At 43.4% G+C, this 26,624-nt stretch overlaps 1 protein-coding gene across 47 annotated transcripts in view; it reads left to right on the top strand.

Annotated features, from left to right (window-relative positions):
* rims2a (regulating synaptic membrane exocytosis 2a) overlaps positions 1–26,624 on the top strand; it is a 247,315-nt gene that overhangs the window by 210,746 nt on the left and 9,945 nt on the right. For 39 of the 47 annotated variants that reach the window (XM_090227805.1, XM_090227695.1, XM_090227800.1 and 36 more), the window contains one exon: positions 7,541–7,797. In XM_090227805.1, coding sequence (XP_090083931.1) covers positions 7,541–7,797 — 257 coding nt within the window. The remainder of the gene's footprint in view (positions 1–7,540; positions 7,798–26,624) is intronic. The other 8 variants (XM_090227752.1, XM_090227765.1, XM_090227762.1 and 5 more) reach the window with 1 other exon arrangement.

The raw sequence follows: 26,624 nt of genomic DNA, 5'->3' as shown, positions 1-26,624 counted from the left end.
TACTTGTGCAGGTCTTGTTTTAGCTGAGGGAACATCTTGGCCTAGATGAAAATTAAACACACAGCAACAATCTGCATGACAAGGAAGGAACACAGTGTTGGTTTGTTCAGTTAGCTGGGGTTGAAACCAGTCCCTCCAGTCTCTGGAGAGGCTCAGTGTTCCAAGCTGCCTAGCACTGTGGACAGACCCTGACACAAGACTCAGCCATGAGCTGAGGAGGAGGATGTGGGGGTGGGGGAGGAGTGGGGGGAGGGGGATGAGGAGTGGTAGAAGGCCATCCATAACATTAGATGGGAGATTTTGGTATATTTTTAAGGCAAGCTATAGCTCTCATAGACCATCCCCTGAACTGAGGACTCAGATAAACTGCAGCCATGTATAGCCTTGTTGAAGGTCTGTCTGTCTGGCATGTAGGATGAAGCCAGGCAATAGAAATGCTGCTTACATAATCATATCGATGGGATCAATACAGGATTCATATTGATCTCACATTAATATTTGACTATGTATAAGAGCAGCCCACAACTTCACTGTTGTCATTTTGTGTCAGTAGATTAAACAACACCACCATAGTGGAGATAAAAAGCACATGTGAAAATGCCAATTAAAACCCACTGCGTTTGTTGCCCTTGAAGTCACTTCTTCATGGGTTCCGAGGTGCTTTATTGGAGACTAATCCTCTATGTAATCCACGACAGAGCAGCTCTCACTAACACCACTTACTATCATAAACAATGGGCTTTATGAGGTGTGCTTGTAATTTCCATCTGAGCTACTTAACAACCCTTACCCTCCTCTAGTGAGACTGTAGGCAGTGCCAACCATGACCATGCAAAACAACGCAGGGTGGCAAAGTTAAACAAGGCTGTATTCCAATAGAGCATTCCAGATTTTAATTTTGAAGAGAAGATTTTTATCTGATATGTTTTTAGCTAGTTACAATTAGTATTATATTGCAACAGGAATAATACAAATTCAGAGAGGAGCTGACAGCCTAGGAAGCTTGGATAAATGCTCAGTCATCGCTGCTGAGTTCATGGAAGAATTGGAGAGAGAATAGTGTAGGCGAGATCTCATTCACCTCCTCTCTGACTGGCCACATGCATCCACTGAGCTCAATAGAAAACATTTTGCTGGCACTGTACTGCATTCAGACTGAGATGAATGCGGGTTAGGCCTGAGAACTTTCCAGAAGTAGTATCATGGTATACTTTGTCAGTATCATAACAGCAGTTACATTTGAAGTCAGAAGTTTAGACACACCTTAGCCAAATACATTTAAACTCAGTTGTTCACAATTCCTGACATTTAAGCCTAGTAAAAATTCCTTGTATTAGGTCGGTTAGGATTCCCACTTTATTTTAAGAATGTGAAATGTCAGAATAATAGTAGAGCGAATGATTTATTTCAGCTTTTATTTATTTCATCACATTCCTAGTGGCTCAGAAGTTTACATACACTCAATTAGTATTTGGTAGCATTGCCTTTAAATTGTTTAACTTGGGTCAAACGTTTCAGGTAGCCTTCCACAAGCTTCCCACAATAAGTTGGGTGAATTTTGGCCCATTCCTCCTGACAGAACTGGTGTAGCGGAGTCAGGTTTGTAGGCCTCCTTGCTCACACACGCTTTTTCAGTTCTGGCCACAAATTTTCTATAGGATTGAGGTCAGGACTTTGTGATGGCCACTCCAATACCTTGACTTTGTTGTCCTTAAGCCATTTTGCCACAACTTTGGAAGTATGCTTGGGGTCATTGTCCATTTGGAAGACCCATTTGCGACCAAGCTTTAACTTCCTGACTGATGTCTTGAGATGTAGCTTCAATATATCCGCATAACTATCCCTCCTCATGATGCCATCTATTTTGTGAAGTTCACTAGTCCCTCATGCAGCAAAGCAACCCCACAACATGATGCTGCCACCCCGTGCTTCACGGTTGGGATGGCGTTCTTTGGCTTGCAAGCCTCCCACTTTTTCCTCCAAACATAACAATGGTCATTATGGCCAAACAGTTTTATTTTGGTTTCATCAGTCCAGAGGACTTTTCTCCAAAAAGTACGATCTTTGTCCCCATGTGCAGTTGCAAACCGTAGTCTGTCTTTTTTATGGCGGTTTTGGAGCAGTGGCTTCTTCCTTGCTGACCGACCTTTCAGATTATGTCGATATAGGACTTGTTTTACTGTGGATATAGATACTTTTGTACCTGTTTCCTGTTTCCTCCAGCCTCTTCACAAGGTCCTTTGCTGTTGTTCTGGGATTGATTTGCACTTTTCGCACCAAAGTACATTCATCTCTAGGAGACAGAACGCGTCTCCTTCCTGAGCGGTATGACAGCTGTGTGGTCCCATGGTGTTTATACTTGCATACTATTGTTTGTACAGATGAACGTGGTACCTTCAGGCATTTGGAAATTTCTCCCAAGGATGAACCAGACTTGTGGAGGTCTACAATTTTTCTTCTGAGGTCTTGGCTGATTTATTTAGATTTTTCCATGATGTCAAGCAACGAGGCACTGAGTTTGAAGGTAGGCCTTGAAATACATCCACAGGTACACCTCCAATTGACTCAAATGATGTCAATTAGCCTATCAGAAGCTTCTAAAGCCATGACATAATTTTCTGGAATTTTCCAAGCTGTTTAAAGGCACAGTCAATTTAGTGTATGTAAACTTCTGACCCACTGGAATTGTGATGCTGTGAATTATAAGTGAAATAATCTGTCTGTAAACAATTGTTGGAAAAATGACTTGTGTCATGCACAAAGTAGATGTCCTAAACGACTTGCCAAAACTATAGTTTATTAACAAGAGATTTGTGGAGTGGTTGAAAAACGAGTTTTAATGATTTCAATCTAAGTGTATGTAAACGTCCGACTTCAACTCTATATTGCGAAATGCTTTAAACAGACAATCAACCTTTTGAAGATCAGTGTGTTTCACAGAGTTCCATTCTGACCTTCTGACCTCTTAGAGATGATCATGGAGATGAGAGGTGGAGAGAGGAAAAATTATCTATGTACATGACACCTCTAACTCCGTCATCTCTGTCACACTGGCCTTTCTAATGACTGTGCGTGCCACCTGAGGTCAGACAGAACAGGACCACCTGCCAAGAGATCACCTGGCTGACCTACCTGCCAGAGGAGAGCACCAACTCACCTAATGAGTCTATTAGCAAGGTCTCTCTCTCCTTCCTCCCTCTCTACTTTCTCTCTCCTTTCTCTCTCTCTCGTTCTCTCTCTTTTGTTGTCTCTCTTTCTGTGTCTCTCTCTGTCTCTCTCTCCTTTCTCTCTCTCTCATTCTCCTTCTCTCCTTTTCTCCCTCTCGCTCTCCTTTATCCCTCTCCTTTCTCCCCCTCTCTTTTTTCCCTCTCTCTCCTTTCTCACTATTTCTCTCTCTTTTCTCCCTATCTCTCTCTCCTTTCTCGCTCTCGCTCTCTTTTCTCCCTCTCTTGCTCTCCTTTCTCTCTATCTCTCTCTTTTCTCCATCTCTCTCTCTCTTTTCTCCCACTCTCTCTCTCTTTTCTCCATCTCTCTCTTTTCTCTCTCTCTCTTTTCTCCCTCTCTCTCTCCGTTCTCCCCCCTCTCTATTTTCTCCCTCTCTCTCTCCTTTCTCCCTATCTCTCTCTTTTCTCCCTCTCTCTTTTCTCCCTCTCTCTCTCCTTTGTCCCTCTACTTTTTCTCTCTCTCCTTTCTCTCTCTCTGGTTCTCTCTCTTTTCTTGTCTCTCTGTCCCTCTCCTTTCTCTCTCTCTCTCGTTCTCTCTCTTGTGTTGTCTCTCTCTCTGTCTCTCTCTCTCCTTTCTCCCTCTCTCTCTTTTCTCCCTCTCTCTCCTTTCTCCCTATCTCTCTCCTTTCACTCTGTTCTCTCTCTCTCATTCTCTCTCATTGTCTCTCTCTGTCTCTGTCTCTCTCTTTCTGTCTCTCCTCTCTCTCTCTCTCTCTCTCTCTCTCTCTCTCTCTCTCTCTCTCTCTCTCTCTCTCTCTCTCTCTTAATTCAATTTCAATTTAAGGTGCTTTATTGACATGGAAAACACATGTTTACATTGCCAAAGACAATGAAATAGATAACATACAAAAGTAAAGATTACACTTACAAAAGTTCCAAAATACATTTCAACTGTCATATTTTGTCAGTATACAGTGTTGTAATGATGTGCAAATAGTTCAACCCATCTCTCTCTCTCTCTCCAGTGCTCTTAATAAACTCATGAGTGTGCAGAGACAGGGATCGCTTACTTCTCACTTGCATACCCCTCTCTCCCTCAGAACACTGAGCTAATACAGTGAGCTTATGGGCTGATTGATTTCTGAGGAGCTTTAAGTCTTACATGTGTAGTGCTGGCTGATAGAAACTCATAGTTAAACAGATTGTTAGTGAATTGTAGAATGTATTATAGATAATTTTTTGTAAATAACTAATGTAGGCTATATGATAGGAGGATAAAATAATCATTTAGATGTACAGTATTCACTCTGCCTCTTTCAGTTCAGTATCTACAGGCGATTAGGATGAACCCAGTGGACGTGTTCAGTTCAGTATCTACAGGCGATTAGGACGAACCCAGTGGACGTGTTCAGTTCAGTATCTACAGGCGATTAGGACGAACCCAGTGGGCGTGTTCAGTTCAGTATCTACAGGCGATTAGGACGAACCCAGTGGACGTGTTCAGTTCAGTATCTACAGGCGATTAGGACAAACCCAGTGGACGTGTTCAGTTCAGTATCTACCGGCGATTAGGACGAACCCAGTGGACGTGTTCAGTTCAGTATCTACAGGCGATTAGGACGAACCCAGTGGACGTGTTCAGTTCAGTATCTACAGGCGATTAGGACGAACCCAGTGGACGTGTTCAGTTCAGTATCTACAGGCGATTAGGACGAACCCAGTGGACTTGTTCAGTATCTACAGGCGATTAGGACGAACCCAGTGGGCGTGTTCAGTTCAGTATCTACAGGCGATTAGGACGAACCCAGTGGGCGTGTTCAGTTCAGTATCTACAGGCGATTAGGACGAACCCAGTGGACGTGTTCAGTTCAGTATCTACAGGCGATTAGGACGAACCCAGTGGGCGTGTTCAGTTCAGTATCTACAGGCGATTAGGACGAACCCAGTGGACGTGTTCAGTTCAGTATCTACAGGCGATTAGGACGAACCCAGTGGACGTGTTCAGTTCAGTATCTACAGGCGATTAGGACGAACCCAGTGGACGTGTTCAGTTCAGTATCTACAGGCGATTAGGACGAACCCAGTGGACGTGTTCAGTTCAGTATCTACAGGCGATTAGGACGAACCCAGTGGACTTGTTCAGTATCTACAGGCGATTAGGACGAACCCAGTGGACGTGTTCAGTTCAGTATCTACAGGCGATTAGGACGAACCCAGTGGACGTGTTCAGTTCAGTATCTACAGGCGATTAGGACGAACCCAGTGGACGTGTTCAGTTCAGTATCTACAGGCGATTAGGACGAACCCAGTGGACTTGTTCAGTATCTACAGGCGATTAGGACGAACCCAGTGGGCGTGTTCAGTTCAGTATCTACAGGCGATTAGGACGAACCCAGTGGGCGTGTTCAGTTCAGTATCTACAGGCGATTAGGACGAACCCAGTGGACGTGTTCAGTTCAGTATCTACAGGCGATTAGGACGAACCCAGTGGGCGTGTTCAGTATCTACAGGCGATTAGGACGAACCCAGTGGGCGTGTTCAGTTCAGTATCTACAGGCGATTAGGACGAACCCAGTGGACGTGTTCAGTTCAGTATCTACAGGCGATTAGGACGAACCCAGTGGACGTGTTCAGTTCAGTATCTACAGGCGATTAGGACGAACCCAGTGGACGTGTTCAGTTCAGTATCTACAGGCGATTAGGACGAACCCAGTGGACGTGTTCAGTTCAGTATCTACAGGCGATTAGGACGAACCCAGTGGACTTGTTCAGTATCTACAGGCGATTAGGACGAACCCAGTGGACGTGTTCAGTTCAGTATCTACAGGCGATTAGGACGAACCCAGTGGATGTGTTCAGTTCAGTATCTACAGGCGATTAGGACGAACCCAGTGGACGTGTTCAGTTCAGTATCTACAGGCGATTAGGACGAACCCAGTGGGCGTGTTCAGTTCAGTATCTACAGGCGATTAGGACGAACCCAGTGGACGTGTTCAGTTCAGTATCTACAGGCGATTAGGACGAACCCAGTGGACGTGTTCAGTTCATACAGAAGCAGAAACATCCCTTCACTGAGTGAGGATACATGAGCCCTATATAATCACCTTCAGAGCAAGTACGGGAAGTAGCCTATTGAACAGCTTCCTACTGAATAGAGAACTAAACGCCACAGACGTGAATGGTAGAGACGGGAGAGGAGGAGAGGAGCCTATTTGAAATAACCCGAAGAAGCAATTGTCAAAGAGCATAGATTTTTGATCCTATTGACTCTTCTTAAAATCGTCTGGATGAGACAATTGCGCGTTACAGGTCAGCCGCAGTTTTAGACGACCCCTGTCCTCGGGCGGCTCTTTACCACGTATTTATACTAATTTATACTCGTTAGGACTTAAAACCCATGGCACGGGGTATCATTTGTCTCTCAAACTTTAGACCCAGGACTGCGAGCCAAAATGAGACCTTCATTTCGACACCTATTTCCTTTCGAGCAGACAAAGAAAATAATTTTTGGGGGAATAATTTCTCACCCGTACTGAAATGAACTCTTCCACAAATTGTAAGCGTGCTCATGAATCAGGGTCAAACTTCACATCTTTTCTTTGATCATTTGAATCCTGAGGAGAATAAACAAGAACAGATTGCCAGTCAGAATGAATAGCTCATCTGAAGCCAGGCATAAAAAGTGGAAACACTATAATTTAGAGCTTTAGAATTAAGATGTCTTAATTCTTAAAAAGGTGAAGGATATTTTGTTGTTCAAACAATATGACTGTTTCATTTTAGATGGTTGAAGGAGGAACAAGGTGTCACAGGCTTTTACTGTACCTCTCTGCATGTTAGTTGAATTCACTTTTCATTTTTGACTGTTTTGTATATGTACTCATTTGACAATGATCACAAAATCAGTAAAGCAGCTATATTAATGTATTAATCAACCAGCTACCCATCCAGTGCATGACCCATCTGTGGGAAGTTTAGCCAGAGGATCTTGAGCCCTGTCTCTAAACCTATTCCCTAAGTCCTAGACTACTGTAGCTGAGCCCTGTCCCTAAACCTATTCCCTAAGTCCTAGACTACTGTAGCTGAGCCCTGTCCCTAAACCTATTCCCTAAGTCCTAGACTACTGTAGCTGAATCCTGTCCTTGTCTCCTCTCGTCCCCTGTCTCCTCCCCGGTCTCGTTTTCTCATCTCCCCTGTCTCCCCTGTCTCCTCTGTCTCCTCTTCTCTCCTCCTCTGTCTCCACCCCTGTCTCCTCTGCCTCTTCTCTTCCTCTCCTACCTCCTGTCCTCTACCTCCTCTTCCTCTTCCTCTCCTCCCCCTTTCCTCTATCCTGTCTGTCCTGGCCTGCCCCTGTAATGGTGGTGCGTGGCTGACAGTGACTTTACGTCCAAAATGAAAAACAGGCAGTTGGGCACGTCGTCAGGGAGTATGAACATGACCAAGAGCACAAGCATCGGTGGAGACATGTGCAACCTGGAGAAGACGGACGGCAGCCAATCGGACACGGGCGTGGGCATGGTAGGCGGGGACGGGGACGGGGACAAGAAGAGACGCTCCAGTATTGGTGCCAAAATGGCGGCAGTGGTTGGCCTCTCGCGGAAAAGCAGGAGTACCTCTCAGCTCAGCCAAACAGGTAGGCGTGCCTGAGTCACTTGGGATATATACCCCTCTGTCCTTCCCTCTGTTCTCTGATGTACTACGACACTGTCTGTGTATCATGTCTTTCTGCCCCTCTCTCTTTCAATGAATGTCATGTGATACCTCAGTTCTTTCCTTTTCCTCCAGTTTGCATATCTTTCTGTCTGCAGGAGTTCTGGATCCAGAGCTAGAAGGATGTCTAGGATGGCATGAATGTGTTTTATCCTTGTCACTTCTCTCTTCCTCCTAGACAATGACAATCCTACTGTAGAGACATTTTCCTTCCTTTCCTGAAACCCTTTGTTATGATTATTGTTCTTTGCAGGAACAAGATTGCACAAGAAAACAACATGCAGACCATTGCAATGGATTGTTAATGATGTGTACGTGATGTTCAAATAATGGTTCTCATGTGTTTTCGTATTCCTTTTGTTGTTTTTGGATACTGTAGTTTTGCAGTTCCATTTATGTTTCACAAGGCTTCAGCTGCATACTTTCTCTTTCTGTTCTCAGTCACGTTTTGAAGATGCTCTATACTCTAAGGGCCTCGGTATCACGTAGCACTCTGGGTCTATTCATAGACTGACTGGTGGAGACGCAGCCGGTGGGAAAGAACATTTTTACATTTCATTTCATTTGTGTCACAATGTTTGTCATGAATACTCAAAGGAGAACCTCTTGTCATAGGTGTATCAGAACAGTATGAACTGATTATCATTGGATCGAGAGAGAGAGAGAGAGAGAGAGAGATAGAGAGAGAGAGAGAGAGAGAAAGCAATAGAGAGCAAGAGAGAGAACGAGAGCGAGGAAGAGAGAGATAATGATGAAAACAGTCAAACCACCTAGCACTGTGAGGCTAGAGGGTAACACATTGTTGTAGCCTCTCAATTAAAAAACTAGGCCAATTGAATGTACTCATTCTGAAGGAAAGGACTGGTAAAGGCCATTATTGCTGTGATTTACACCAATAGATGACCTGAAAATGTCAATTATCATACGTTATTTTCATAACACGTTCCTCAGTTAATATCACACAAAGCAAAGCCCACCAACATAATGTTGCTTATTTTTACATGGACTTCTGTTATTTCGAGAGAGTGGAACTTGAATGTGACAATAAAAAGGCAGGCAGGCGGGTGGATGGGTGGGTTGTCTTGGTCACGGGTTGTCCCTGATTGAGGTCTGGTCCATCTGTAGGAAGGTCAGCTTCAATAATTCCCAAGGTCCTGAGAGGTGACGCTCTGCTGTCTCAAGAGGTCACTTGTTCACACCTTAAATGGCCTTTGTTTTGTCATCCAAACCGGTGTCCCAAATTGCGCCCTATTCACTATATGCTGGTCAAAAGTAGTGCACGCTGGAGGGAGTAGGGTGCCATTTGGGACGCAGTCCCGGTCTTGGATGATTATGGTCAATGATCACTCCTCCCTTCTTCATCAGTCGTGTCCACTGAGGGTTGAATGTAAAGGGAGGTGCGTAATGATTGGGTGTGTGTGTGTGTGTGTGTGTGCGTTACTCACGTGGCGCTGCCTTACCCCTCCAACCCATGATTTGACAAGCACATGACATGACAGTCTTATCTCTTTGTAGTTTTAGTCATTCCTTCTTATTTCACCACAGCACAGCATTCTGTAATGGTTTCACCACAGCACATCATTCTGTCATGGTTTCACCACAGCACATAATTCTGTCGGAGTGGCACCACAGCCCTGTCAGTAAAACCTCTCTCCTCCTTCGCCCCTTTGTGACTCGTAACTGAAGTGAGCTTCTGAAGTTCTTTGAGTGACTGATTTTGTCAAGAATTGGACAATATTCCTGATAGGGTCTCTACATAGCACATCGTCATGTCTTTATCTGTAAGACACTTGTCTCTTCCCATTTCTAACCCCATCCATGATGTGGTTGTATAATAAATGAGTCTCAATGGTTATTTCACAAAAGGCAAGTACACAACTTCTCTGGAAATGAATGAGCACATGACAGAATGATGTGCTGTGGTGAAACCATGACAGAATGAGGTGCTGTGGTGAAACCATGACAGAATGGTGTGCTGTGGTGAAACCATGACAGAATGATGTGCTGTGGTGCCACTCTGACAGAATGATGTGCTGTGGTGAAACCAAGACAGAATGATGTGCTGTGGTGAAACCATGACAGAATGATGTGCTGTGTTGCCACTCTGACAGAATGATGTGCTGTGGTGAAACCATGACAGAATGATGTGCTGTGGTGAAACCATGACAGAATGATGTGCTGTGGTGCCACTCTGACAGAATGATGTGCTGTGGTGAAACCAAGACAGAATGATGTGCTGTGGTGAAACCATGACAGAATGATGTGCTGTGTTGCCACTCTGACAGAATGATGTGCTGTGGTGAAACCATGACAGAATGATGTGCTGTGGTGAAACCATGACAGAATGATGTGCTGTGTTGCCACTCTGACAGAATGATGTGCTGTGGTGAAACCATGACAGAATGATGTGCTGTGGTGAAACCATGACAGAATGATGTGCTGTGGTGAAACCATGACAGAATGCAAAAGCTATGATTGTGTTTATATCAAAAGGAAAGATGTATAAAAATATAAAAGCAACATGCAACAATTTAATTGATTTTACTGAGTTAAAGTTCATATGAGGGAATCTCAATTGAAAAAATTCATTAGGCCCTAATCAATTGATTTCATATGACTGGGCAGGGGCGCAGCCATGGGTGGTCCTGGAAGGGCATAGGCCCACCCACTTGGGAGCCAGGCCGTGCCATTCAGAATTAGCTTTTTTTCCCCACAAAAGGGCTTTACTCCTCAGTTTCATCAGCTGTCCTAGTGGCTGGTCTCAGACAATCCCGTAGGTAAAGAAGCCAGATGTGGAGATCCTGGGCTGGCGTGGTTACACAAGGTCTGTGGTTGTGAGACCGGGTGGATGTACTGCCATATTCTCTAAACGACATTGGAGGCGTCTTATGCTCCCTCAAAACTTGAGACATTTGTGGCATTGTGTTGTGTGATAAAACTGCAAATTTTTAGAGTGCCTTTTATTGTACCCAGCAGAAGGGGCACCTGTATAATGATCGTGCTGTTTAATCAGCTTCTTCATAGGCCACACCTGTCAGGTGGATGGATTATCTAGGCAAAGGAGACATACTGACTAACAGGGTTGTAAACAAATTTGTGCTCAACATTTGATAGAAATAAGCTTTTGCTATTTTTTATTTTATCTCATGAAACATGGGACCAACACTTTACATGTTGTGTTTATATTTTTGTTCAGTATGTGTGTGTGAGTGTGTGTGTATATATATATATATATATATATATATATATATATATATATATATATATATATATATATATGCGCAGTTGAAGTCAGAAGTTTACATACACCTTAGCCAAATACATTTAAACTCAGTTTTTCACCATTTCTGACATTTAATCATAGTAAAAATGTATTAGGTTAGTTAGGATCACCACTTTATGTTAAGAATGTGAAATGTCAGAATAATAGTAGAGAGAATGATTTATTTCAGCTTTTATTTCTTTCATCAAATTCCCAGTGGGTTAGAAGTTTACATACACTCAATTAGTATTTGTTAGCATTACTTTTAAATTGTTTAACTTGGGTCAAAAGTTTTGGGTAGCCTTCCACAAGCTTCCCACAATAAGTTGGGTGAATTTTGTCCTATTTCTCCTGACAGAGCTGATGCAACTGAGTCAGGTTTGTAGGCCTCCTTGCTCGCACACGCTTTTTCAGTTCTTCCCACAAATCTTCTATAGGATTGAGGTCAGGACTTTGTGATAGCCACTCCAATACCTTGACTTTGTTGTCCTTAAGCCATTTTGCCGCAACTTTGGAAGTATGCTTGGGGTCATTGTCCATTTGGAAGACCCATTCGTGACCAAGCTTTAACTGTTTAGCTTCAATATATTCACATACTTTTCCATCCTTATGATGCCATCTATTTTGTGAAGTGCACCAGTCCCTCCTACAGCAAAGCACCCGCACAACATGATGCGTACACCCCCATGCTTCACGGTTGGGATGGTGTTCTTCGGCTTGCAAGCCTTCCCCCTTTTTCCTCAAAACATAATGATGGTCGTTGTTTCATCAGACCAGAGGACATTTCTCCAAAAAGTACAATCTTTATCCCTTATGTGCAGTTGCAAACCGTAGTCTGGCTTTTTTATGGAGGTTTTGGAGCAGTGGTTTCTTCCTTGCTGAGCGGCCTTTCAGGTTATGTCGATATAGGACTCGTTTTACTGTGGATCCCTCCAGCATCTTCACAAGGTCTTTTGCTGTTGTTCTGGGATTGATTTGCACTTTTCTCACCAAAGTACGTTCATCTCTAGGAGACAGAACACGTCTCCTTCTTGAGCGGTATGACGGCTGCATGGTCCCATGGTGTTTATACTTGCGTACTATTGTTTGTACAGTTGAATGTGGTACCTTCAGGCATTTGGAAATTTCTCCCAAGGTTGAACCAGACTTGTGGAGGTCTACAATTTTTCTTCTGAGGTCTTGGCTGATTTCTTTTGACTTTCCTATGATGTCAAGCAACGAGGCACTGAGTTTGAAGGTAGGCCTTGAAATGCACCCACAGGCACACCTCCAATTGACTAAAATGATGTCAATTAGCCTATCAGAAGCTTCTAAAACCATGACATCATTTTCTGGAATTTGCCAAGCTGTTTAAAGGCACAGTCAATTTAGTGTATGTAAACCTCTGACCCACTGGAATTGTGATGCTGTGAATTATAAGTGAAATAATCTGTCTGTAAACAATTGTTGGAAAAATGACTTGTGTCATGTACAAAGTACGTCCTAACCGACTTGCCAAAACTAGTTTGTTAACAAGAAATTTGTCAGGGTCCAACCTAAGTGTATGTACAGTGCCTTGCGAAAGTATTCGGCCCCCTTGAACTTTGCGACCTTTTGCCACATTTCAGGCTTCAAACATAAAGATATAAAACTGTATTTGTTTGTGAAGAATCAACAACAAGTGGGACACAATCATGAAGTGGAATGACATTTATTGGATATTTCAAACTTTTTTAACAAATCAAAAACTGAAAAATTGGGCGTGCAAAATTATTCAGCCCCTTTACTTTCAGTGCAGCAAACTCTCTCCAGAAGTTCAGTGAGGATCTCTGAATGATCCAATGTTGACCAAAATGACTAATGATGATAAATACAATCCACCTGTGTGTAATCAAGTCTCCGTATAAATGCACCTGCACTGTGATAGTCTCAGAGGTCCGTTAAAAGCGCAGAGAGCATCATGAAGAACAAGGAACACACCAGGCAGGTCCGAGATACTGTTGTGAAGAAGCTTAAAGTATTAACTTAAGGGGGCTGAATAATTTTGCACGCCCAATTTTTCAGTTTTTGATTTGTTAAAAAAGTTTGAAATATCCAATAAATGTCGTTCCACTTCATGATTGTGTCCCACTTGTTGTTGATTCTTCACAAAAAAATACAGTTTTATATCTTTATGTTTGAAGCCTGAAATGTGGCAAAAGGTCGCAAAGTTCAAGGGGGCCGAATACTTTCGCAAGGCACTGTATATATATATATATATATATATATATATATATATATATATATATATATATATATAATATTGTTATGTTTTTGTACAAGTCAGGCAGGCCTATCCATGTCAAGATTTTGCAGCAAAATACACACATACACACACACACACACACACACACACACACACACACACACACATCCCCCTTCAGCTTGAATCTTAAGAGCATATCAATATTTCACTCAATGCTTTTAGGTGCATCAGCGTGAGTATGTCTGTGTGTCCGTCTCTCAAATCTTTGTCCTGGTTCTGAACCAACCAATGGATGGAGACTCTGCCATGTTGTCCCCCTGCAATGTACTCTCTCTCACTCTTTGGCCTACTTTGTTGTTGATTTACCCAGAGGCCCTGACCGCCGACTTAAGTCCGTATTCAAAGGATGGATGGATTTAAGAGGTTATTGTAGATGTTCTATCTGTAGCCATGTGGATGGGATTGGAGCAGGTTGGCCAAACAGAGTCTGACTGACAGACACGTACAGGGGTTGTTCCCAAGTGTGCATCAAGAGGTCATGTGCAAAGAAACATGCACACACACGCACACACACTTTGTTCCTTTTATCCGAAGACGATGGTATTTGTTCTTACTTGAAATAGCACCGTGTAACAGATGTGAAGTTCTCGTGTTGACGTTTGGATATTTCTGCTGAAGGGACTGTCTTACTGTACCAGGCATGTAATGTATTGACCTTGTTATTCGCTATTCTGCTGTGTTAATTCAAGGTTACCATAAGGTTGAGGGATCAATGTGGATTCTAGAAGTTTGTTAGCTTGAACATAATGGTGTAATTAATCTTGTTGTGATAGCTGCTTCATAGGGCTGAGGTTTTTCTGCATGTGTGTGCGTGCGCTTGTGTGTGTGTGTGTGCGTGTGCGTACACTTGTGTGTGTGTGTACACATGTGGGCATGTGTGCGTGTATGTGTCAGTGTGGCGTTACTCATGACCAAGCTGAAACACAGAGTTGATCTGTAAAGTTTGATTGTTTCAGACTTCATTCAGCAGTCTGGTAATTACACTCTAGCCTCGGTGGAGAAGACTCTAAATCCCTATACATCCTCCTCCCCCAATACTGCTGTTATCAAATCTGCCTCAGCAGAAAAAAACACACTTTAGTGCCTCAAATTCTGCAAGCCATTGGAAAATGTGTTGCTGTGTCTATTGCCTTATGCAATGTTTCAAACGTACCGATATTGTAACTAATAAAATGTGATGTGTTCAAATAGGACAGGCAGGGTAATAAACATGATGTCCTAAAATTCCCCAATCTGCCATATTTACTATCTCAGCATCTTTCTAGGCAAGTTGTCATCAAACATTGTGCTGATAAAGATAGTGTCGGCAGTTACAGAATTGTGTTGCAATCTTGTGATCTCAACGACACTTCAGTTAACCTGCTTCAGGAGATGATTAATATGCATTCTGGCTCAGAATCATCTGCATGTTGATTTTATACTTTCTTCAGGTCATGTGCGAGAGCAACATTGCAAGATTATGTTATAATGTTATAATGCTGAAATTGCATCAAATGGTTGTTTTATGCAACAGAATAGAGGGTTCTTATAACTCTATTGTGTCTGTGTGAACTGAAAGTGGGCCTCTGGGAGATTTAACACTGACAGGAGATGTCTTTGGGTGATACCGCATTCCAGAGCATGAGTTAATGTTTCTGTACTGGGGTACCAGGGGGAGATGGCTCCAGTATGGAGTTGGGGGGCCAGACCCTGATCTCTACATAATGAGGACTGTTGTTACAGCAGCTCCAACCAGCTGGTTGAGTTCTCAGTGATCACCTGCAAGGTTGATTACGGACCAGCTCCATTACTGCAATAATTAAATAATAAAGTTTGATTGTTTTGAAGAAATCTAAATCTCTCCTTTTGATTACAATAATTCCACCACACAGGTCAGATTGTAAGACATCTATTATACATGTATGATTGAACTAGTCCTTATTGTCTTGCAGCACACATAGTAGTATTGTCCCAAGCCCTCCCTGGGTTGTCTCTCTGTGCTGTTCTGTTAACACTCTGAGTCCTGATAAAGTCTGTCTGGGAAGTAGCAGAGCCTTTCTCCAGTCTGAATTTACTGATGGTTCAGTTGGTGTTCAGGTAGAGTTGACATGACAGAGATGTTATATCTCATTCTTTTGGAAAAGCATTAGAGAGAAAGAGACACACAGATGTAGTCCAAAATGCATTGTTTACATACCAGCCTCACCACTTATAGATTGTAACGTAGATATGGTGTTCTACTGTCCCTTGACTAAGTGTCTGTTCTAGGCTGTAAAATAGCTGAACGTTGAGTTTATTGAGTCCAGAGGAGGATAATTCATCTTCTCCTAATCTGGGTTGCAGTCTTTACACACACACACACACACACACACACACACACACACACACACACACACACACACACACACACACACACACACACACACACACACACACAGAGAGACACAGACACAGACACACACACTCAAATACCACACACACAAACACCACCTCCTTTTAGAGCTGGTTCCAAATTCATCTCAGAGGAGACCAGACACATAGTGTTGGATGATGCATGGAGCATCTCTGCTCCCATGTAGCCTACACTACACTGCGGCTGCTGCTATAAAGGCTGCTGCTATAACGCTGCTATAAAGACTGCTGCTATAACGGCTGCTGCTATAAAGGCTGCTGCTATAACGACTGCTGCTATAAAGGCTGCTGCTATAACGACTGCTGCTATAACGACTGCTGCTATAACGACTGCTGCTATAACGGCTGCTGCTATAACGACTGCTGCTATAATGACTGCTGCTATAATGACTGCTGCTATAACGACTGCTGCTATAACGACTGCTGCTATAACGACTGCTGCTATAATGACTGCTGCTATAACGACTGCTGCTATAACGACTGCTGCTTTAATGACTGCTGCTATAACGACTGCTGCTATAACGGCTGCTGCTATAACGACTGCTGCTATAATGACTGCTGCTATAATGACTGCTGCTATAACGACTGCTGCTATAACGACTGCTGCTATAACGACTGCTGCTATAATGACTGCTGCTATAACGGCTGCTGCTATAACGACTGCTGCTATAACGACTGCTGCTTTAATGACTGCTACTATAACGACTGCTGCTATAACGACTGCTGCTATAATGACTGCTGCTATAACGGCTGCTGCTATAACGACTGCTGCTTTAATGACTGCTGCTATAACGACTACTGCTTTAATGACTGCTGCTTTAATGACTGCTGCTATAACGACTGCTGCTATAACGGCTGCTGCTATAACGACTACTGCTTTAATGACTGCTGCTTTAATGACTGCTGCTATAACGACTGCTGCTATAACGGCTGCTACTATAACGACTACTGCTTTAATGACTGCTGCTTTAATGACTGCTGCTATAACGCTGCTATAACGACTGCTGCTATAATGACTGCTGCTATAACGGCTGCTGCTATAATGACTGCTGCTATAACGACTACTGCTTTAATGACTGCTGCTTTAATGACTGCTGCTATAACGACTACTGCTTTAATGACTGCTGCTTTAATGACTGCTGCTATAACGGCTGCTGCTATAAAGACTGCTGCTTTAATGACTGCTGCTATAACGACTGCTGCTATAACGGCTGCTGCTATAACGACTACTGCTATAACGACTGCTGCTATAACGACTGCTGCTATAACGACTGCTGCTATAACGACTGCTGCTATAACGGCTGCTGCTAAAACAGCTGCTGCTGTAACGACTGCTGCTATAACGACTGCTGCTATAACGACTGCTGCTCAAATGGCTGCTGCTATAACGGCTGCTGCTAAAACGGCTGCTGCTAAAACGGCTGCTGCTATAACGACTGCTGCTATAACGACTGCTGCTATAACGACTGCTGCTATAACGGCTGCTGCTAAAACGGCTGCTGCTAAAACGGCTGCTGCTATAACGACTGCTGCTATAACGACTGCTGTTATAACGACTGCTGCTAAAACGGCTGCTGTTATAACGACTGCTGCTAAAATGGCTGCTGTTATAACTACTGCTGCTATAACGACTGCTGCTATAACGACTGCTGCTATAACGGCTGCTGCTAAAACGGCTGCTGCTATAAAGGCAGCTGCTATAACGGCTGCTGCTATAACGACTGCTGCTATAACGACTGCTGCTATAACGACTGCTGCTATAAAGGCTGCTGCTATAACGGCTGCTGCTAAAACGGCTGCTGCTATAACGACTGCTGTTATAACGGCTGCTGCTATAACGACTGCTGCTATAACGACTGCTGCTAAAACGACTTCTGCTATAACGCTGCTATAACGACTGCTGCTATAACGGCTGCTGCTATAACGACTGCTGCTATAATGACTGCTACTATAACGACTGCTGCTATAACGACTGCTGCTTTAATGACTGCTGCTATAACGACTGCTGCTATAAAGGCTGCTGCTAAAACGGCTGCTGCTATAACGACTGCTGCTATAACGACTGCTGCTATAACCGCTGCTGCTAAAATGACTTCTGCTATAAAGGCTGCTGCTATAACGACTGCTGCTAAAACGGCTGCTGTTATAACGACTGCTGCTATAACGACTGCTGTTATAACGACTGCTGCTATAACGACTGCTGCTAAAACGGCTGCTGCTATAATGACTGCTGCTATAACGGCTGCTGCTATAACGACTGCTGCTATAACGACTGCTGCTTTAACGGCTGCTGCTATAACGACTGCTGCTATAACGGCTGCTGCTATAACGGCTGCTGCTATAACGGCTGCTGCTATAGCAGCGATCGGTTGAAGAGCATGCATTTAGTTTTACTAGCATTTAAGAGCAGTTGGAGGCCACGGAAGGAGTGTTGTATGGCATTGAAGCTCGTCTGGAGGTTTGTTAACACAGTGTCCAAAGAAGGGCCATAGGTATACAGAACGGTGTCGTCTGCGTAGAGATGGATCAGAGAATCACCAGCAGCAAGAGCAACATCATTGATATATACAGAGAAAATAGTCGGCCCGAGAATTTAACCCTGTGGTACCCCCATAGAGACTGCCAGAGGTCCGGACAACAGGCCCTCCGATTTGACACACTGATCTCCATCTGAGAAGTAGTTAGTGAACCAGGCGAGGCAATTATTTGAGAAACCAAGGCTATTGAGTCTGCTGATAAGAATGCTGTGATTGACAGAGTCGAAAGCCTTGGCCAGGTCGATGAAGACGGCTGCACAGTAATATCTCTTATCGATTTCATTTAGGACCTTGAGCGTGGCTGAGGTTCACCGATGAACAGCTCGAAACCAGATTGAATTGGATTCAAAATGGTCGGTGATCTGTTTCTTAACTTGGCTTTCGAAAAGTTTAGAATGGCAGGGCAGGATGGATTTAGGTCTATAACAGTTTGGGACTAGAGTGTCTCTCCTTTTGAAGAGGGGGATGACCGCGGCAGCTTTCCAATCTTTGGGGATCTCAGACGATACGAAAGAGAGGTTGAACAGGCTAGTAATAGGGGTTGCAACAATTGCGGCGGATACTTTTAGAAAGAGAGGGTCCAGATTGTCTAGCCCAGCTGATTTGTAGGGGTCCAGATTTTGCAGCTCTTTCAGAACATCAGCTACCTGGATTTGGGTGAAGGAGAAGCACCCCGCTTGAGCAACTTGCTGCGGGGGGTGCAGAGCTGTTGGCCCGGGGGAGGGGTAGCCAGGTGGAAAGCATGGCCAGCCGTAGAAAAATGGTTATTGAAATTCCCGATTATCGTGGATTTATCGGTGGTGACAGTGTTTGATAGCCTCAGGGCAGTGGGCAGCTGGGAGGAGGTGCTCTTATTCTCCATGGACTTTACAGTGTAACAAAACTTTTTGGAATTTGTGCTACAGGATGCACATTTTTGTTTGAAAACAGCAGAGGTGTATTTAGAGGGCAGGTTGGTCAAGATGATATCTATGAGGGTGCCCGTGTTTACGGATTTAGGGTTGTACCTGGTAGGTTCGTTGATAGTTTGTGTGAGATTGAGGGCATCTAGTTTAGCTTGTTTATATGTTAACTCTGTGTTATTCTCATCGTTCTGAATATGCAGTTTTGCGTTTCTACAAAGAAAGGTTTGTATTAGGATCAGATGTTGATGTACCAAACATCTTTCAGAGTGATTATTCACCAGGCAGTGATTCTATCATTGATATTATTTTTGAATGAATAACTTAATGTTGTCTAATGGCACATGGTACAGCAGGTGCTTCATGTGCTTTGCATTGTCCATGATGTTAACTAATGTCTTTGTTTTGACTTTTTTGTAACAAATACATGAATTGAATAAAAACCAAGTTAAATACAATAATGTAGCCATAGTTACAGAAAAATAAGACGGCCAAAAAAGCTGTTTTGAGCATGCAGAGCAGGACACGTGTGAGTGAGCTGACTGGGACACCTGTCTTTTGGCTCTGTCCCATGTGCCCGTCCATGTCTACCGAACCAACATGTCGGCACTTTTATTATGTGTTTTTGTCTCTATCATGTTCTTCCGTCAGTACATTACAGTACTTCTCTTCTTGGTTAAGTGGTGCTACTTAACACTCTTTGTGGTTGTCATGATGACTCCGTTGATTGAAGTTATGGTGCTGGCAACACAAGAGGTCATGTTCACCGTGTAGGGAACTCTAGCAAAACGTTGCAAAATGAAAACAAACTGTTCTCAATATTGGCCAGACAGTACCTCTTCATTTTGGACTGGTGTGTTTGTGGGAATTATGACACGGGTACATTTTATACTTGATGTACAAGTAACTGCCAAGTTAAACGGAAACGCCAACATAAAGTGTCTTAAAAGTGCATTGGGCCACCACAAGCCAGAACAGATTCAATGCACCTTGACATTGATTCTACAAGTTCTACTCATGTGGTGTTTTGTTGATGGTGGTGGAAAACACTGTCTTAGGAGCCGCTCCAGAATATCCCATAAGTATTCAATTGGGTTGAGATCTGGTCACTGAGATGACCATCAAAATCAAATAATGTGCAAAATACAGCAGGCATTTCACCTTACAGTGAAGTGCTTACTTACAAGCCCTTAACCAACAATTAAGAAAAAATTAAGTATTTTCTAAATAAACTGAAGTAAACAATAAATAAATAAAAATATATATTAAAAAATAATATATATATATTAAAAAAAAAAAAAAAATATAGAGCAACAATAATATAACGGTAACGAGGCTATATACAGGGGGTACCTGTACAGGGGCACAGGTTAGTCGAGGTAAATCACCTCAGATTAGACAAAGAGTTTTTCTTCAATGAGCTAGAGGGGAGGGATATACTACAGACACCCGAGCAGGCCCAGATCCCCGTCATTCGCTGGAGAAGGAAACTGAGATTTTGCGGAAAAATATCAGGGTGCCTTGTGATGATCAGGTGACGAGTAGCTAATCTGCCTTTGCCTTCCGTCCTGCTAGCTAAAGTTAAGTCACTGGAAAATAAATTGGACGAACTGAAAGCATGTATATCCTACCAACGGGACATTAAAAACTGTAATATCTTATGTTTCACTGAGTCTTGGCTGAAAAACGACATTAAGAACATACAGCTGGCGGTTTATACACTATCGGCAGGATAGAACAACAGCCTGGTAAGACACGGGGTGGGGGCCTATGCATATATGTAAACAACAGCTGGTGCATGATATCTAAGGAAGTCTCGAAGTTTTGCTCGCCTGAGGTAGAGTATCTCATGATAAACTGTAGACCACACCATGTACCTAGAGAGTTTTCATCTGTATTTTTCGTAGCTGTGTACATACTACCACAGACCGATGTGGGCACTAAAACGGCACTCAATGAGCTGTATACCGCCATAAGCAAACAGGAAAACGCTCATCCAGAGGCGGCGCTCCTAGTGGCCAGGGACTTTAATGCAGGGAAACTTAAATCAGTTTTACCTCATTTCTATCAGCATGTTAAATGTAAAACCAGAGGGAATGTGCTTCTACACCTGCATTGCTTGCTGTTTGGGGTTTTAGGCTGGGTTTCTGTACAGCACTTTGAGATATCAGCTGATGTACGAAGGGCTATATCAATTAATTTGATTTGATTTGATTTGAATGTGTGTAGAGTGACTGTACGCACATACCCAAACCAGAAGCCGTGGATTACAGGCAACATTCGCACTGAGCTAAAGGGTAGAACTGCCGCTTTCAAGGAACGGGGCTCTTACCCGGAAGCTTATAAGAAATCCTGCTATGCCCACCGATGAACCATCAAACAGGCAAAGCGTAAATACAGGACTACGGTCGAATCGTACTACACCGGCTCCGATGCCCGTCGGATGTAGCAGGGCTTGCAAACTATTACAGACTACAAAGGGAAACACAGCCGAGAGCTGCCCAGTGACACGAGCCTACCAGATGAGCTAAATAATTTCTACGCTCGCTTCGAGGCAAGTAACACTAAAACATGCATGAGAGCATCAGCTGTTTCGGACGACTGTGTAATCACGCTCTCCGCAGCCAATGTGAGTAAGACCTTTAAACAAGTCAACATTCACAAGGCCGCAGGGCCAGACGGATTACCAGGACGTGCATTCCGAGCATGTGCTGACCAACTGGCGAGTGTCTTCACTGACATTTTCAACCTCTCCCTCTCTGAGTATGTAATATCAACATGTTTCAAGCAGATCACCATAGTCCCTGTGCCCAAGAACACTATGTTAACCTGTCTAAATGACTACAGACCCGTAGCACTCACATCCGTAGCCATGAAATGCTTTGAAAGGCTGGTCGTGGCTCACATGAACACCATTATCCCAGAAACCCTAGACCCACTCCACACCAACATATCCACAGATGATGCAATCTCTATTGCACTCCACACTGTCCTTTCACACCTGGACTAAAGGAACACCTATGTGAGAATGCTATTCATTGACTACAGTTCAGCATTCAACACCATAGTGCCCTCAAAGCTCATCAATAAGCTAAGGACCCAGGGACTAAACACCTCCCTCTGCAACTGGATCCTGGACTTCCTGACAGGCCCCCCTGAAGTGGTAGGAGTAGGTAACAACACATCCACCGCACTCAACACAGGGGCCCCTCAGGCGTACGTTCTCAGTCCCCTCCTGTACTCCCTGTTCACTCATGACTGCACGGCCATGCACGACTCCAACACCATCATAAAATTGGCTGATGACCAACAATGGTGAGACAGCCTATAGGGAGGAGGTCAGAGACCTGACCATGTGGTGCAAGGACAACAACCTCTCCCTCAATGTGACCAAGACAAAGGAGATTACTTTGTCATTATGGGGTATTGTGTGTAGATTGCAGAATACTTTTATTTATTTAATCAATTTTAGAATAAGGCTGTAACGTCCAGAGGTCTGAATACTTTCCGAAGGCACTGTATGTATCCCTTATTTACTCAAGTGTTGACTTTATTCTGGCAGTTACCTGTATGTGTTATTGTTAACTAGAAGATGCTGTGGAGAAAGGTGTCTGCTAAATGCTATTACAATAATGACTAGTAAGGTTTTCCCCAGTTGCCTCACTCGCTCCCTAAGCTGTGTGGTCTTTTTCAGTTTCTTTCTGCTTTGACTGTGTTGCCATTCGTTAATAGGTCACCTCGTTACAACATTCAGGTTCCCCAGAAAGACCTAGCCTTCATCCCAAATAGCAACCTATTACCTTTATAGTGCACTGCTTTTCACCAGGGCCCATAGCTCTGGTCAAAACTACTGCACTACATAGGGAATAGGGTGCCATTGAATTATAGAAAAGGGATGATCCATCCATGAAGCAGCTTTTCCATTGGCCAATCAGCTTATGTAACATAACACTGTTGTTTTTTGGTCAACGTCTCATCCACTGACAGCCCGTTAGTCTGTCAGCTTGGAACGTGACTCACCCCATGCCCCTTCCCCTAGCATATGGCTCCCATGTCACCAAGTCAGCTCTTCCCTCGACCACAGACTGACAGACTGACTGCCCACAGACAAACATTCAACACAGCTGTGCTAAACATATCACTCACTCACTCACCTCGGTTTTAACCACAGCTAAAGATGTTCTGTTTCTGTCCTCCCACTCTGTTCCAATGTGTAATACTACTGTTTTTCAATGAGGAAGAGCTATGAGCAGTCTGTCAAAATGTATTATTGGATGTCTATATCCTCTTAGTCACCAACAGTTGGGTTTTTGAATGTCCTATTACTGTTGGGAATAGTATTTTGTTTGATGATGACATATCCATGATATTGCCTTCACAGGCCACGTCACTCAAAAAAACAGTTTGTTTTCATTGGTATGAGGTATGAAACTCTGTATCATAACACTAGTGATGCATATGTATACTGTATGAGGGAGTGGAATGTGAAACGTGATTGCAAGTTGAAATATAGATGATTATCTTGACTCTGACTCTGAACGCCATCCCTCGGCTGTCATAATATCTCTCATTCTCTCGCTCTCTCATTCTCTCGTTTTCTCTCTCATTTTCTCGTTTTCTCTCTCAATCTCTCGATTTCTCTCTCCCTCTCTGTCTGTCAGTGTATTCACACCACTGAGTACAGGTAGTCACTGTGCTGCTGCTGTCTTTACACAGCTCAGTGTCCTACTTCACCTTACCTTGTGTGTCCACTTCCACACACGTCACACTTTCCTCACAAACTGATGAAAGTGTGAACAACATACTGTAAGCTCTGTGTGTGTGCGAAGCGTGCGTGCGTGCGTGTGACCTTGCCTGAGACCTGAAGGATTGCATTGGTTCCTGGAAACAACGTGTAGGGCTAATGTGTGTTAATGACTAGGGCTCAATGTCAGTGTTAATGTAGCTTTGACAAGTATCCAAACCAGAACTCTCTTTTACACTCTCTTCTTCCCAGAAATCTGCCTCTTTTGGTTTCCTTTGCGTCAGTGGACTTTCCATCCTGTAGTTCCTCTGACTGTTACTGTAAAGTTTGCCTGACTAACTGACTGACCTCTGTGAAATGGAATGAGCTGTTGGATCAAACTCCATACCGTGGCTTCCTCCCTACTCTATATGAATGTCATGTGATCTAATCTGATGTGATTTGAAACAATACAAAACAATACAATATGATATTATACAATATGACATGATATCATTATGATTAGTCTTCAAATCCGTTCTCCTTTGTGAAGCTTTTTGTGGTTTCCGTTTGTGGTCACCAGGATGACCTGAATCAGTCCTGTAGTGTTGGTGTGGCAGATGGCAGGTAGCCCTCAGAGCCAGGAGCTGGAGGAAAGCTGTACTTCCCCACTGCCAGGGTGGCTGTGTGTGTTTGTGTGTGTGTATGTATGACTGTATTGTATAAGTTGCCATTATAGCCCTAGCTGTATAGTCTGAGGGCTGCTGTTGTGCTGGTCTGTATGACGGTGGTGGACTGGGCATTAGAGAGAGAGGAAACAGAGGGGGCAGGAAGGACAGGACAGCTCCATTAGGCTGTGTTTACACTCTGCAGACTGACTGGTTCTGTTTCTCTGTCTAACGCTCGGCCTCACCCTGCGCCATCAATCACACACGTTTTCTTCCCCAAAGACCAACCAGTCTTTGATGTCTTTATGTTGCTGCTCACCACCCGCGTCACTTCTGGGTTATTTTGCCCTGGACTTGCTGTTATCATCTGATGAGTAGCATTCTTGGGATTTCCATTGTGTGAGGTGCTATTATTTTCCCGACTATCTGTCGTCTTTTTGCTGTTTTGATCGTAATAAAACACATATCTCTGTCTGTGAAGCAATGACTAATACATCTGAAAAACAATTGTACATGTTGTTGGGAAAGAGTCAAAGATGCTGAGTCATTGCTGTACAATCTTATAAAGGTAGAAGGTCTATGGACTTTCAGACCACGGTCAGAATGCATATTGAAAGTGATTCAAGTGCGCTTCATTTGAAGTGTGCAATATATAATTGGTTCCATTGTACCAGGGCAACTAAATCAAACAAAGACCAAGTATTTGAAAGTATTTCACATATGTTCTTTATTTGACCCCAGTCTGTAGGCATCTACTTTAGGCCCATAGACCTCTACTGTAGACCTCTACTGTAGACTAATTGATCAGTGGGGCTTTAATGCTCTGTTTCCTTAGGAAGTGTTGGACAGAGAACTGAATACAGAAATGAAGATAATATAGAGCACAGTTAGTTTATATTTCTTTTGACCTTCTATGCTTTATTCTAATGCCAGACTTTTATCTTGCTGCATTAATTAATATGAATTAATTCAATACAGAGGGACCTTTTCTTACCCATGTGCAGTATATTTCACAATGAATGAGATTTGAGCCCCTGGCTTTCATTTATTTACTTTTAGTCCTCTGAAAGGAGTGAGAAGTGGACTCTATTTGTGGACACCAGATCTACACAGACAGACATGTGGGAAATAAAGCAGCTGGCTACGTAATCAACCTCATTTTCTTCAGACGAGTCTGTGCATTGTATTCAACACCTTGGTCATTGGTCTTTACGTCATCTCTTGGGACTGATCCTTGGTTGGGTGGAAGGTGTAGGGTTGGCTACACCGAAGGTGAAAAAGCTGTGGCACACAGCACTTGCACAACGTGTTGTTTTCGTTGAATGTCAATCACAGTCACCTGGTCGGTGAGACACGTACCATTCCACTTCCCAGAACGTCTGGACCATTCCTCTGAATCTTTCACACTCTTGTTTTACAGTAGCTCTGGGTTATTATGGCAATGTTGCATGTACGTTGCTAGGTAAAGACATATCAAAGCTGTGTATCTTTGCAGGGAAGAACAAGTTTCCTCTGATGCTTTCACTGACGTGCTATAGTAATCTACCTCTCTGCAAGTCCTTCACTCTTTGAAACATATAGAATGTTGTTGGGTATTCTTAGTTCTATAGAACTAATGGAACAGGGGTCAGGGGTCAGCCAAGCATTCAGTAGAGTACTAGAGCTCTGAGACCAACAGAACACATCACCCTTTGCCATGTCAAGTGACAAGGCTATTTAACAAACTGCACTTATCACTATCTTCTGTCTTCTTCCTGTAGTGGGAGAGTGTGTCACACTCTATAATGAATAGTCCAGCAATATAAAGATGCACGTACTTTCGGCTTGTTAGTGTGACCTCACTCATTATAATGATCCAATAATTATTGGTGCCACTCCAAAACATTAAGCCTCTGGCTCTCACAGCCGGATCACCTACCTCAAAGTTAATGGTGTGTCTGATGGTTGTGATACGTAGGAGGAGGTGTTAGCAGGATCCTCATT

The sequence above is a fragment of the Oncorhynchus mykiss genome, chromosome 3, assembly GCF_057628025.1.
Source record: "Oncorhynchus mykiss isolate SJ-2025 chromosome 3, ASM5762802v1, whole genome shotgun sequence".
Taxonomy (NCBI): Eukaryota; Metazoa; Chordata; class Actinopteri; order Salmoniformes; family Salmonidae; genus Oncorhynchus; species Oncorhynchus mykiss.
The sequence above is the reverse complement of the archived record's forward strand: the minus strand, read 5'-3'. Positions and strand labels throughout refer to the sequence as shown.